At 39.1% G+C, this 15197-nt stretch overlaps 1 protein-coding gene across 4 annotated transcripts in view; it reads left to right on the top strand.

Moving 5' to 3' along the window:
• The window catches only part of LUZP2 (leucine zipper protein 2), a 324235-nt gene that overhangs the window by 139933 nt on the left and 169105 nt on the right, over positions 1–15197 (top strand). For all 4 annotated transcript variants that reach the window (XM_084632578.1, XM_084632579.1, XM_084632577.1 and 1 more), the window contains exons 2-4: positions 5774–5891; positions 7400–7470; positions 12422–12503. In XM_084632578.1, coding sequence (XP_084488704.1) covers positions 5774–5891; positions 7400–7470; positions 12422–12503 — 271 coding nt within the window. The remainder of the gene's footprint in view (positions 1–5773; positions 5892–7399; positions 7471–12421; positions 12504–15197) is intronic.

Genomic DNA, 15197 nt, shown 5'->3' with positions numbered 1-15197 from the left:
CCTAGACGACAAAGCCTGAGTGAAGACAGAAGAGAGGGAGAGAGCGAGGGATCGAAGGAGTGCCCCACTATTGAACCCCTCCCCCCCCCGCCGGGAAGGAAGTCTGAGGACCCTGGGGGAAGGCCCCAGGGAATGCCTGGAGGTGGAATCTCCAGGAGGGGAGAGCCAGACTCCCCTGGGCCAGACAACTGTGCCTGAGGCCCCGGGTGGCCGGGGCAAGGTCCAGACCCACCTGGCTTCCCTGCCGGACAACAAGAGGGAGCAGCCAGTAGAGCAACCAAAAGGCTGTGACTGGTGCGAGGACCAGTGGGTAGCTGTAGACCTGTGGGGCAGTCCACCCCCTTCCCAGTGTGCCTTTTGTGGCTGGGGGATGGACAAATCCCATTACAAAGCCCCCAGGGACCTCCTTGAGGCAACCTCCAGGGCAGGGGAAGAAGGGGCCAAACCAGGCTCGCTCTGGCGGTTGCTTAAGGGGGGAGGTGTGTGGCAGGGTGCTGCTAGGAAAGCCCTGAATCAGCTCCTGCCACCCCAGCCCCAATCAGGAGGAATGGATTGGGACTGGGTGAATAACCAGTGCTTGCCTGGGAACTGCCCACACCTGCCAGCCTCATTAGCAGGAGCGAAAAGGCTGGGAAGAAGTGGAAGGGGGCAGAGGGCAGAGACCAGGAGGGAAAGGTCAGGCTCAGAAGGAGGAAAGAGCCTACTCATCTGTTGCTGGTCAGGCCTGTGTGAGGCCAAGCCATGTAAATAGCCTGTAAATAGTGGGAAACTGGTGGTGGGAACGGACACAAACTAAAGAGCGTGGGTGTTGCACCAGCTTGGAGCATCCCTGAGTCTTTAAGGAGCGGGGGGCCCAGGGGCCAAATCCAATGGTGCATGATGTGCATGCCGTTACACCTAAAACTGAAAGTTGAACAAAATGGTAACGGAAAACTCATGAGGATACTTTTAATAGGTTGCTTACGATGAGTAGATAACCTGCTGCTGGTGCTTCTTAGTACATGTTTCACTGTAAACAAGGGCATGACATAGGGATGCCAAAAGAGCATAATATGCTGTTCCTGATGCTTTTAGAGGAATGAAAACAACAATCTTCTTAATGAAACTAGCCAATTGCTGTAAGCAGAAGAAATTCCTTTCTTGCTGTCTGCTCATCAAGAAATTAAAGTGGGAAGCATTCTCTGCAGCTTGTCAAGTTGATTACACATAATGGTCCTATTGCCACGGATGCGGGACAAGTATTTAATACTGATGCAGACCTTGTTAAAAATCGCAGGTAGTTATGATAAAAAAATGTAGGTATTTCGGCATAACTTTTAAATGAAGGGGATTTTGTTTTTCTTTACATTTAGCCGCTAGAATTCTAATATTCAGCAAATAATGAACTAGCTCGGATTTCACTCATCTTTATTTCAAGTGTCTCTCTAGAACAAAACCCCCAAATCTAAACACTGCTGCATGTGGAAATTTCAAAATCCAAGTATTAATATTGCAGCATAAATCCATGGTGGTCTGACTTTGTGACTCTTGTTCGTGATAATCCATATTTACCAGTGAAGATAATGGGAGTACTTGTGAGAGAAAATGCTACTCAGTAGGAGTGAGGCTTGCAGAATCAGACCATTTTTGAGTGTAGACTCATAAAACCACAAGATCTCTATGTTCTCCCTTATCATAGATAGGCAATCTTAGGGCTATACCCTGCACAGAGTGCTGTGAATGGGTTCTTAACTTATGTTTTCCTTACCACTGCAGATGGTCCACACAGTGAATATCCCAAGAACAGTTTGGAAGGAAAAGTATCTTAAATTAAACAAGGTTAATCTGCAAATTGAGAGGAAGATCACATTAAAGCAAAACTAGAAGGAATTAAATCATATCTTGCTGATGACTGGGTAACTGTTTGTTTGGCATGGTTATGATCTTATTGTTAAAACAGACTCAAACCCCAAAGAATAACTTTTGTACTAGAGCTGGTTGGAAAATTAGTCTTTTCCCCATAGACATTTAATTTCAATTTCTTGGAATTCTTTTTATAACATTTTCAGCCAGAACTGTTGATAAAAAATGAAAATTTCTATCCAGTGCCACATGGAAGTTGCATGTTGGGTACTTGATGCCTCCATTCTCTTCTGTGGGGTGGATTTCTTGTCTGGATTACTTCTCCCATGATGCAACACAGTCTTCCCTCTTGCTGAGTACAGCAATTCATCATGGAAGATGTAATTTGGAATCCACAGAGAAGAATGGGAGCAGAAGGCACTTGTGGAAAATGTAGGGGTTCTTAGAATGTTGATCTGTACACCAAAATGTACTTTCTGAACAATGAAACAACCATCACTGAAAGGCAAACAGAAACCAGATTGGGTCCCAAAAGAATGTAAGATGGATTTGTTCTTTTCCTGTACCTAGAGAAGGAAGTCTACCTAACTCAGTTGGCAGTGAATCATGTGATTAGATGAGTCTAAAAATGTGTGTAGGCTGTTTTAAATTATTTTAATCTGATTGTTGTTCCTTTTGCTAATAAACCTACATATTCAAGAAGGTTGTTGGTTACTATTTCACTGTCCTAGGGTTCCCAAAAGGTACAAAACTCAGGTGTCAGTTGGACCTGCACAGTAATAAGCAGGTGGCAAAAATGGGGTGTTGTATCCAGATCCTGGACTAATAGTGGGAGAACTGTGAAATTTCCCCCCCAGACAGGCAAGGGCAGAAGGCCTAGTATCTGATGGGGGGCACTCAGAGACTAGCAAGGGGAAAGATTTGCAACCAGTAACAACCTGTAACCATGACACATTCACAATATAACTCATGTGAGGCACTGTAATGGCATTTCTAAATAGCAATTTTTGCTTTTCGGATTTTTTTTTTCATTTGTAGGTGTTTGGTGGTTCAGTTAAAAGTAAAAATGTTTCAAAGAGAGACAAGGTGGTGAGGTAATATCTTTTAATGGACCAACTTTTCTTGGTGAAAGAGGCAAAGTTTTGAGCTACACAGAATTCGTCAGGTCTGCTAGACCTACCAGACCTGAAGAAGAGCTCTCTCTGTACCTTGAAAGCTTGTCTCTTTCACCAACAGAAGTTGGTCCAGTAAAAGAGATTACCTCACCCACCTTGTCTCTCTAATATCCTGGAACCAACATAGCTACAACAATACTGAAAATGAAATATTTCATAGAATGCAGATGCTTTTCACTTTTTTTTGGTTTTGTTCTATTTTCCATTGAAAAAGTTCAGTGGAAAAATTTTTAACCAGCCGTCGTTTGTATAGTCTATGCATCAACTACTTAGGCTTTCAGGGTTTCCACATCACTTTTTGCAGGTTAACAGAATCCATCATTCCTCTCAATCTCTGTAGCCACCCTTCTCAGCGCTGGATTTTGTTTGTCAGGGAATTAGTTCAGCTATTCTAAGTTCTCTGTGAAGATTAGGTGTGACTTCCCTGCAATAACATCCTATCCACAAAGTAAACTATTGTATTACTATAGGGAATCTGTTTACTCCAAGTTTCTTTCATACACTAACTTTTTTGCCTTCATCCTCAGCATCCCTGTGGATTTGTTGGTACCAGAGTGCATTCTCCCCTTCTATGCACCACAGCTGAAGCAGCAACGATGCATCTTCATAGGAATTTCTTTACAGCATGTCCTTGTCAACCTCCCACTCTCACAGCTGCTGTCACTGGTACCATCTGGCATATAATTAAACTAGTCTCTCTTCCTCACTGGCATAGCTCCAGGCTCTCCCAATGCTATGAGTGTGGCTTCAAGCACCTTCCTTTTTATTTTTGTAGTTTCATGTTTACTTTAATTTTCCAAGTGAATTTTGGCACTTGTGAAAGGTACTGGATTGGCAGCCTTTTTTATTTTTTGTTTGTTTTGCTTTGTTGTTTTATTCTTGGATTAAGCACAGCACAGGCAGTTATAAGGATGGGTTACACCACGCTGCCCAACAAATGTGCTTTAACCCTTCCCTGGCTGGAAATTACTTCTGGGACAGAAAGGGTAGTTCGGTCTCCAAGCTCATTCAATCCTTGATTTTCAGACAAGATTGTCAAGTAGTGGTTTTTGTGGTGACTCATGTGGTGTTCCAACTGACCTGAGATGACAAACTAATGTCACATAGGCCAGCAAATGGATGGGAACAGCTCTTAAGAGCTTTATCCTGCCTCACTTGAGGTTTTATTAGTTCTGTCTGTCACCGTAGTATCTGAACACATAACAGTATGTTACATGCTCTAAGTCACTACTGATAAGAGCTGGATCTGATGCAAATAAAACAAAGCCTCTATAAATGTCCTTTATCCGTTCTGTCCCTACTTTTTGCTTATTGAGTTCACAAAAGAGTGTGGGTGGCTGAATAAGTTGCTCTCCTATTAGTAGAGGGTTGTATGAAACAGACATTAATCTAATGTTTGGGTGGACAAGGGGATGAGCGGAAGCGGGTATTGATTTTATAGGAAATAAAGGATAATTTCATAGCTGTGGCAAATGGTACCCTGGAGATCCACTCCTTTTTGCCCCCATTTTTATATACGTTTAAAAAAATGTTTTTGTTCTATTCTTCTCACATGGAGATACCAGGTTTTCCTTGTTCTAGACCCACAAGTGTGTAGTACTTTTATCCTTCGAAGATATTTGAAATGCTGTTTACTATTGATCTCATATGTGGAAATGGAGGATACAAGTTTTATTGCCAAGAAACTACTTGAGCACGTAAGTTGGAGGCAGTTGTATGAGATGTAGGTTTAATCACTAATTGGATAGTGACCACCTGTCAGCATTACTGTGGCAGGCAGGGTGAAACACCTCAGTGGTTTTCACAGTAGTGACAAGAAATTACAGATGTTATAAGTTTCATTAAAGAGATGGCAGCTCAGATATTTCTACACTGTTTCCCCACAGTCACATCTGTAAAATGTTGGCAAAGTAAGCTAAAGGTATTTGCTCTTGGTGGAACTTCAATTCAGTCGTAGTGTGCTAAACAGTATCAGTAATCTAAAAACTTATAACTGCAGGAAAAAAGACATTTCATTAAAGCTTTGAGATATACCAAGTATCCAAAATCTGATTGGATAGAGCACTTTCTTCCATCCTTCAGGTGGAGTAGATGAGCTGTCCACTGCTAAATTATGAGAGAGCCAATATTTCTCCAAAAATGGCCAGTGCTCTTGATAGATTCAGAAGCCCAATATGGGCCTGATCTGAAGATCACCACTGATTTCAGTGGGCTTTGGATGAGGCCCTAAGATAGTCTTGGTATGTTGCAGGATTGAGACATTTGTTTCTTTGTATGAACTGGTGAACCCAGATCTTGAAAGACATTTAGACACCAAACCCCGCTCTGAGCCTGCCTCACTAACTGGGTAAAAAAAGGTTTAAATTACAGGAGGGAAAATTCAAATATCCTTGGAACATCCTTCCCCCATGAGGATGGTCCAAAATCTCTAACTCTACAAAGTTCAATAATTCCTACTGTGCAAGATCTCACCGGAAAGAAGTATCTCCTTTACTGTCAACTTGTGTAAAATAAAAAGCATTTGTTCCTGCCCATAACAGGAAATAGGTTGCTGTTGGCATGATGGTTTGAGGATTTATGTACACAGATGCAACAGTTTACAGTTTGTCATAAAACATTTCAGTTCCTAAACATGGTGCAAGGGGGAATGGAAATGTATCCTACTTATGATTAATAAAAATTGGATGAACTAAGACTCTGATTTCAAGTACATTGAGAAGACATTTTGAGAGGAATGCCTGTGCTTTCTATGTTAGACACGGCTATGAAGAACTGGAAAGACAACTGAAAGACATCTTTAAGGAAAGGAGCAATATCCTCCGTCAACTGTCGAAGACCTCAAAAGAACTTGAAAGAATTAAAGTAAACCTGCAGGTTAGATTACCCTTCACTTATCTGTGATACACAATCACTCACTTTGTTTATTAGTATCTATTTGTTACAAACATATTTTCTTTTAACATGAGACTAATTGGTAATTAATGGTAACAATGATGCTTGTTTTACATGTTGTGTGTGCCAGTTTTCAGGAAAACATGGGGCGCATTACACATGCACATGAGTGGATTATGCAGTTTATGAATCCCCAAAATTTTCCTTGGATGCTTTGTTTCATTTGTTCGAAATTGAAGCACTTAATGGAGAAACCATTAGGGAGCAGAATACATTGGAATATGAGAGGAAAAAGATATTTTTTATAGATTGACTCTCTGGAGCTACCCCTTAGTCCCATTAGTGAACAATTACTCACAAAAATAGTCCTATGTTGGCTAGGGAGTGTGATATTTTCAGATTTCTAGCCGACATAGCTATGCCAGCAAAACTTTGTAGTGTAGAGTAAACTTTAGTCTAGCTAGAGTGAGATTGGCCACACTGAAATAACACTACAGAGTGTTAAATAACTCTGCAGCCTATATCTCCTGATGAGCCAGCCAACTGGTGTTAACTGGAGCATGATGGTTCTTTTAACAATTTTGGTGAGAGGACAGGACTCAAGTTAAGGGCAATACTTACTCTACAGTGAAGACAAATCCTCCATGTGAATAAGGGATTTCCAGTCTTGCTTTGGATTTGTTGGCAACCTCAATGTCAAATCTTCACATGACAGGGCAGCAGTCTCTTCATGAGGGAGTCTCTTGACCTAGTGTAAACAATGAGAATAATTCAGACTGGTTATCAGCCAGATTGCTTATTCTGACACTTGCACTGACTTGCAGAGAACTGCATTTATATGAACCACCTGTTATGAATGGGACATATATAACTTCCAACAAGACCACCCCTTGCATTGACTAGTTGAGGGAACAATTCTGGGAAATTATCTCCTCAAACAATTCACAGGACCACACTGTTATCTTTGCGGGGATGTATGGCTCCCTGTATTCCATTCATTGATGATGCTACCTTCTCTGAGCAGTAGTCTGTTGTACGTTTTAAAATGTCAGTCCGCATTATCCTGTCATCCTCTACTGCTATTTTTTATTGTTGAATTTCTTTCTTCACAATTTATATGGGGAACTTGCTTCCTCTTTCTCTTTTTTTTAAAATGAAGTTACTTTAGAACTTGCTATATTCTCATCAAACTGAATGAATAAAAAAGTAGGACTCAGGAAAATTTCTTTTTTCATGTACTTTGAATTTGATGCTGCAGAGACCAGATCTGTGCAAAGAACTCTACTACATACTCTATTAGATCAGTTCTGCTTTAATGTCTCATCCAGCACAGCTGTGTGTGCTGCAGCAAGTGCTGAATTACTGCCGCAGAAGAGCCAAACTATTTCTGCCCTTTTTTTTTTCGCAAAAGAGGTCACCATTAATCTTTTCATAGTTGAGTAATATTAAAGATCTTTTTGGTAATCCTCCCTTTCTCCTTTTGTTTCCAGTCTTTGAAAAATGATGAGGCATCTGCCAAAAGTGATGTGCAGAAACTTCTGGAGTTAGGCCAAAAGCAAAGGTAAGCAGCTACCTCCTCCTTTCTTTCCTGTTAACAGACTAAAAACTAGAAGACTAAGGACTTCCATCTTTCCTTTGTTTGAACCAGTAGTACAGCACAGAAGGCATGTCCACTAGCGATCAATCAAGACTGTTAAACAAGGGGAGGGAGGAACAATGCAGGAATGCAGCTAAAATACTAGCTGATATGTAACAGACTTTACTACATAGTTGGTCATTAATAATATTCACAAGGGTTAACATTAGAACTAGATATACATCAAGGAAATTTTGCAGGATAGCTCAGAGCTGGGAACTTATTTTTTCAAGTCAACAAATTTCTGTGCTTAATGTTTTGAAAGTGTTTAGTGAATTGAGTGCCTTATTGAGTCACCATAAGTGGGCCTGATTTTCAAAGGGTGCAATGATCAGCAGGTTTGAAAAATCAGGTCTCTTTAAAATGTCTCAAATTAAAAACCTAATAATTGAGGCACCTAAAATAACCAGTTAGTTATTAGAATTGCTGGCTTTGGAGGTGGGGCATGGGTTCAGACAAAACTCATGAAACTGAGCGCCTAGTTTTGAAAATTCTTACAGGGTAATAATCTGTGACAAGAAGTAAAAAAAAGAATAAATTTGTTGGGGGTAAAATATTCATGTCAAATATTCACTTGAATCTAGTGAATTTGAGACTTTTCCATGACAAGGTATGACAGACCAGCATCCTTAGTCCTAAGTCAATACACAATGACATAGTTCACATGATTCTTACAAATGGAGTCTAGCTGATAAATTGATATGCCAATATAATTTTAACAACAATCAGACCTAGCCAATATGGGGATTATTTTCTCTGAAACAGTATGATGTGTTTAATGCATGTATGTGTCTTAGTTTTATCACAATAAAAATATACATTACAAATTAATCAGACATGACCAGTCTAAGTGCAGCATATATCCCTTTTGTTGTCATACAAAGTGACACTTGAAATCCTGTAATGATTTTATTGCTAGTATTTTGCCCAGTAGTAGTTTTGTAGCATATATTAAAATTAGATTGCTAATAGGGAAGGATTGTGATGAAATGATTTCCCAATCAGCTCTTAAATACCAAAGAAAATTGGGGACAGTTTCAGTGCCCACAGAAGTCAGTGGGGAGTCTTTCCATTTACTTCAATGGGTGTTGGATCAGACCTTCACATGCCTTATAAATGCCAAAGACAGATATTTATGTTAAATGGGGACATTTTAGACCTGTCTGAACTGTGGAGTAGTGGTGTTTAGTTAGTTAACATTTCTAGAGAACTTTAAATATGTAAACATCTATACTATTAAAATATCACCGTTTACCACTAATAACCACCTTGTAGCAAATCAGACACTATTTTTTTATCCTCCAGTTTCTCATGTAGTAAATGTTGGTAAATGTTGCCTTGAAAATCCAATATTAGCTGCTGTAATTGCTAAATATTCTTATATAAATAAGTCTTAACCATGATAACATTAGGCAGTGAACATCACATCTTGGAACTTTTAATACATGAAAAGAAATGTGCTCTTTGCAATGAATTTGTAATTATATAATGTCATTAAAACATAATGAGATGATAAAATGATGATGCAAGTTGAGAGTATCATTGTTCAGTGGTTCAAATTTGCAAATGGTCTCTGAAACATGCACCTAAAACATTTGTGGTTTCATCTTTTTGTGCATGAAAATGCCTCTATTTGTGGATGTAGATCAGCAAACTACAGGTCACTGCCCATTGTGAGTGTAGTTAACTATTTTGTGGATTCAAACAAATGTTTTTGGGGTGCACAAATGGACACACCCATGTAATTTACAAAAATATTTTAGAACCCTTTTGGAGAATTGACTCTAAATCTTCAGTCTTATAATTTGCTCTGTACATGAAGGCTACATCACAAATCCTTCACCCATAATTCAGTTTCTGTGGTAGGGTTTGACAAGCATGCAGCTTCCATGAAGTATTAGCATCAGTGAATTAAAATTGTTAATAAGCTATTTAGTCAATTTTAAATATGCCCTGTTTGCAGATGGGAATATGGAATAAGTCTTTCTGGCCAAAAATGGGTATTCCTCAGACGCACGCACCATTTTGTTCTTTCCATTCCCCTACACGAGACCCCTACCTCAGATCTGTCAATCTATCCACCCAAATGGAATGTCAGTTTTCTTTCCAAGAGAAACATGTACAGCAGTGTGCTTCAGTGGAACAGTTCCTAGACACAGATTATGTGATACATGCAATGTGCTAATGAACAGCCTGGGTTTTTCAATTTCTTCCTTTTTTTTAAAATCCAGGCTTTTATAACACTCTTCAGGAAATACCATGAAAACAAATATTGCGGGTACTCAAATGGTTAATAATTACAAACTCACTGGAGTTGGGTTCTACAGAGGTTATGGAAGTCTAGAAGCCCATATTGACAACATGCCAGGGAATGAAAATTGGCATATAATTAACGCAATGGGTTCTGTGCACCTGCCGTGATATATACCTTTCCCAGAGATTTGTATCTAAGAATAAACCCAAACACTTTCCATCTGATAAGCCGTATATCAGCATAGAAACGTATCTATCTTTACCTTGTCGTAAATCATTCTGTTAGCCTCCCCTCACGGTTTACCTAATGGAGGGCCTCATGTTTTATCTGCCAAGAGCCTGAGGCTATACCCAATCTGCGGTAAATGGAGAATAGTGTAGCTGCCCTCCTGTTAAATAGAAAACCAGCCGGATCAAGATGCTAGGACCCATCATCACTTTGGGCAGCCTTTCAGCATTAAACTCACAATGTACTTTGTTTGTAGAAATGCGGACTGCATTTGCCTTATGGGCTGCACGTTGACTAAGCCTGTTATATAGCATGAATCCAGTAAAGCGTAGGATGCCAGAATCTCAGCTATCAAAATCTCAGCTATCAGAGGGGTAGCCATGTTAGTCTGTATCCACAAAAACAATGAGGAGTCCGGTGGCACCTTAAAGACTAACAGATTTATTTGGGCATAAGCTTTTGTGGATAAAAAATCCACTTTTTCAGATGCATAGAGAGAAAATTACAGATGCAGGCATAAATATACTGACACATGAAGAGAAGGGAGTTACCCTACAAGTGGAGAACCAGTGTTGACGAGGCCAATTCAATCAGGGTGGATGTGGTGCACTCTCAATAATTGATGAGGAGGTGTCAATACCAAGAGAGGGAAAATTGCTTTTGTAGTGAGCCAGCTACTCCCAGTCCCTATTCAAGCCCAAATTAATGGTGTTACATTTGCAAATTAATTGTAGCTCTGCAGTTTCTCTTTGATGTCTGTTTTTGAAGGGTTTTTTGGTTGAAGTACCAATGTACATGGCAGAGGGGCATTGATGGCATGATGGCACATTCACCTGCACATCTACTAATGTGATGTATTCCATCATGTGCGAGCAACGCCCCTCTGATTGAATTGGCCCTGTTAACACTGGTTCCCCGCTAGTAGGGTAACTCTGTTCTCTTCATGTATCAGTATATTTATGCCTGCATCTGTAATTTTCACTCCATGTATCTGAAGAAGTGGTTTTTTTACCCACGAAAGCTTATGCCCAAATAAATCTGTTAGTCTTTAAGATGCCACCGGACTCCTCATTGGTTTTGAGAATCTCAGCTGATACAAGATGAGGTAGCACTGTTGACTTCAATGAAGATGTGCAGATTTACACCATCTGAGGATCTGACCCTAGTGTTCCTCCTTCAGAAGTCCATCTTTAATCCCTACTCTTCTGAGCTCTGTTGTAGTTTTTAAGCTGCGGTAGAAAATGGTTGTCTCCCATGGTGGTCAAGTTCTGTCACTTCAATGTATGTATTGTTAACCCTTCAAAATGACACAAACTTTGTCTATATTAGACAACATTGGAAGTGCTGCTGCTGATGGCTCTCTGGCTTCACCAGCTGTTTCAAGCACTGTTGCAGTTAAATCTGTACTACCCAGAACTCCCAAGGTTTCTAGTACCAGTGTAGATGAGGACTAATATGGTAGATGAGCCAGCAACTCAGGTACTTCTTGCCTCATCATGTACAAACCTCATTCTACACCAATCAGGCAGTCACTGGGCTAAACTGTCTCCTGCACCTGAGCCCTGCTCAAGGCAGGCAGGGGTTCCAGCTTCCTGATCCTGAGGGTTGGTCTGTGTGAGTGGCATCCCTGATAATGCTGTTAGAATGCTCTAAGATATGTCACTGTTGTAGCAGCACCACAACCCTGGCAGATGTTCTGTGTTGGAGTGAAGGGGGTGGCTAGAGTAAGACTTGTATCAGACATAATTGTGCCAGAAGGGAATTCTCTTGTTCCACAGGAATCCTTGATTGCCATGTGTTGCCAGTTTATGGTCCCTTTTCACTTCCTGAACAATGCAAAGGGGCTGGATCTCAGTAGCTAAACTTTCCAAAAATCTCTATATTTTTTGGTGATGTTTCTTTTAAACAATTAGACAACTTCTTAAAAGATCCTAGTTTATAATTTGCTTCTAGAAAGAGAACTAGTGGCTTAGGTTTACTAGCTAGAATTTCTCTTTTCTTTAAAAGCAAATATAAACAAGCTCTCGTAGACAGTAGTATATTTCCTTGTTCAAAGTGCTTTTCTTTCCTTGCTTCACTGTTACTGTGACTATTCTTTTCACTAGAAATTACACAATTAACAGATGTTTTGCACATGTTTGTGCTTGATAGATACAAAAAGTAGCTACTTACCATTTTATTTATACATATATTTTGCATCAGCACTGGAGTTCACTGACCCCTTATGATTTTGTTAATAAAACACATAGACACACAACACTCCTGGTTGTTATGCTGCATAATTAAAAGAGTCTGTTTGTTAAACTAAAGTAAACAACAATAACAACCACCACCATATTTCCTAATGGAGAGTAGTGGTGAAGTTTGTGTTTTTTTTTCTTTTCAATGACTTAGGGAAGAAATGAAATCTCTCCAGGAGGCCTTTCAAAAGCAGCTTAATGAGGCAGCTGAGAAAGCAGAAAAACAGCAGGCTACTGTGAGTGATTCTCTGTCCTTTCTTCTGTATTCTTGTTTGTTTCTTCTGTCTTTCTACCCTCCTCCCTTGTGATTTATTTAATCTCAAATAGCTTTGCATGACCAAAGTTATACTTATTTATTTATTATGCACAGTGCTGTGATGACCAAGAAGACCTTAGGCCTTGCTCTAAGGAGGCTGCACCCGAAAGCCCTTTACTCTCCCATATACCACTTTATACTGGTATAATTCCATTGATTTAAGTGGAGTCATACCAGATTGAAAAGAGTGTCCATAAGAATTTAATCAGGCCCCAAAGGTCCAATCTTGATCTTATTAAAATCAGTGGGTGATTTGCCCATTGACTTAAAAAGAAATAGGATCTGGTTCTCAGTATTGTAACCCATGAAGTCAGATGAAAGTCGTCATTAATTTTTGTCTAAACCCTCCATTAACCAGGGACAATTTAATCAATCTTTGTGTGTTACTGTTATTCTGTTGAGCATAAATGGTCAGATTTTACTACTGCATAGAAAATTACAACCGTTTCTCATTTCTCTTGTATAACTGGTTTGCTGCTAGGACATAAATAAGGAAATGTCTCCTATAAATATCAGTACTTAAATAAACAGAACATCTCTGTAAACGTCTGTCTTCAATTGGTCATCAGATAACAGAACATTTTAATACCATTTGAAAGCTGTTTTCCCAGATTTCTTGGTTAACGTCTGTTTCCACCCTGGCTTGAAATACTAGTTGATGATATATTTATTTTATTTATTTAGCCATATCTAATTTATTTTCAGGCTCAAAAGACAAGAATGGGGTGAACATAAGAATAGGGTAAATAAAAAAGGGAATTAAATGATTTTGCAAAGCTTTGCAAACATTTGACAAAATATGATTTTTGGTGAAGGTTGATACTCCTCTTATTTGTATCTGAGCCAGATTGTGAATGCTTGTTTAACAAGATGTGGATTTTATTAAATGGGTTTAGGAATGATCATAGTCTCACTTATGTTAATAGGAAAATTTCTATTGGCTTCAGTGGGAGCAAGATCAGATACTGTGGCCCCAATTCAGCAAGGTACTTAAAGATAGGGTAGTTTTACGGAAGTCAATGGCGCTATTTGTGCTTAAAGTTAAGTGCATGTTTAACTGCATTGCTGAAATGCAGCCTATATCCTTGTCATATTATGTTTTTGAAAATAGAAATAGCTTTGTCCAGATACATATATGGAAGCATTCTGCTGTAAAGAAGAAATAAAGTGCATTTTATAATCAGCAATTAAAAAGCTTCCAAGGCAATATTAATAATATCTGAAAGTACTTTTTCCTCACTGTTCTCTGAAAGCTTGGGAGGGGAATCCATTCCTTTACAAAGCATTGTATCTTCTTTGCCACCTGTTTAGGCATTTATTATTGTTTGAGGGGTTGTTGTGGTTTTTTAATTTTATTTTATTTTTGGAGAGAGAGAACAAAACAACAACAAAAACCCCAACACTTAAGCTTTGCTTTGGGCTAAAAATGAAAAGAATATGCTTAATTTGATTTTTCAGTATAAAAATAAGCAGATCAAAATTAGTCTTGCCAAAGTAGTCATGGCAATGTGTGTCAAGACAATTAAGACAAATTATCAAGATAATCTAGCAATCGTATTAAAATGGGAGTACTGTCCTAAAGTCAATAGCAAAGCAGAGCACAGGACTTGTTTATCCCAGTTCTCTTCTCTAACCAGTTGAAAACATGGCAGGCCAAATTCTCAATTCTCAATTACATTGAGCACTGACCTCGGTGAAGCGTCAGTAATGTATGGTAATAAAGACCAGTATCAGTGGCAGGAGTCAAAACACAAAACAAACTTTAAATTAGAATCTCCTGACTTCTTGTTTGTTACACTGTATATGTTTAAGGTCAGTTCAACACTGGTGTAAATGAGTACATCTTCAATTGAGGTCAGCAAATAGGTACCTCTAAAATTTTGAGTTAATTTTACTCTTCATTTTTCCTATTTTTATATAAAGTTCTGTCTCTTTTGCGTTCAGTTTTACCTTCAATGGGATCTCATTCATGGTGCATTCAGGCTAGGGTATAATCCTGAGTGAAATACTAGGGACAACATTCTGATCTTAGTTACAATTCAGTGATTCTGCACCATCCCCTACCACTTTTGGAACACAATGGGATAGATCACCAGTCTAACTGAGAGCAGAATTTGTCCCAGGTTGTTGTCAACTGGTTAGGGAAGGAGATTGTGACACAGAAGACTCAGGCTCCATTCTCAGCTCTCCCAGTGATTGACCTCCCAATGATTTCAAGGGTAGCAAAGTTGAACTTTTGGTATGTGACCCTGTGACCCTGTGCAAGACAATTAACCTCTTAGTGTAGCCTTCAGTAAAATTAATTACTATTTGAAGTGTTTTGAGATGATCAGTTGAAAGATGCAATAAAAATGGAAATAATTATTATTACTGTCACTTAATCCTGTCTCTTGACAGTATTTCACACTTTTCTCAAAGCCAGTTGAATGATATGGACAAAAATCTGTAAGATATTTTCTTAATACTCGAAGAGGGAAGAATGGTGTGGAGGGTGGGGGTTGCATTTAGTTCTGTTTTACTTAACTGTAAGGCTTTAGTCTAGTCAAACATACATAGGTTTTAGTCTTTTGAAGTCAGTGGAGTTACTCCTGATTTACACTGGTGTAAATGAGAT

The sequence above is a fragment of the Lepidochelys olivacea genome (assembly GCF_965140295.1).
Source record: "Lepidochelys olivacea isolate rLepOli2 genome assembly, chromosome: 6".
Classification (NCBI taxonomy): Eukaryota; Metazoa; Chordata; order Testudines; family Cheloniidae; genus Lepidochelys; species Lepidochelys olivacea.
Note: the sequence above shows the minus strand (reverse complement) of the source record. Positions and strands in the feature narration are given on the sequence as shown.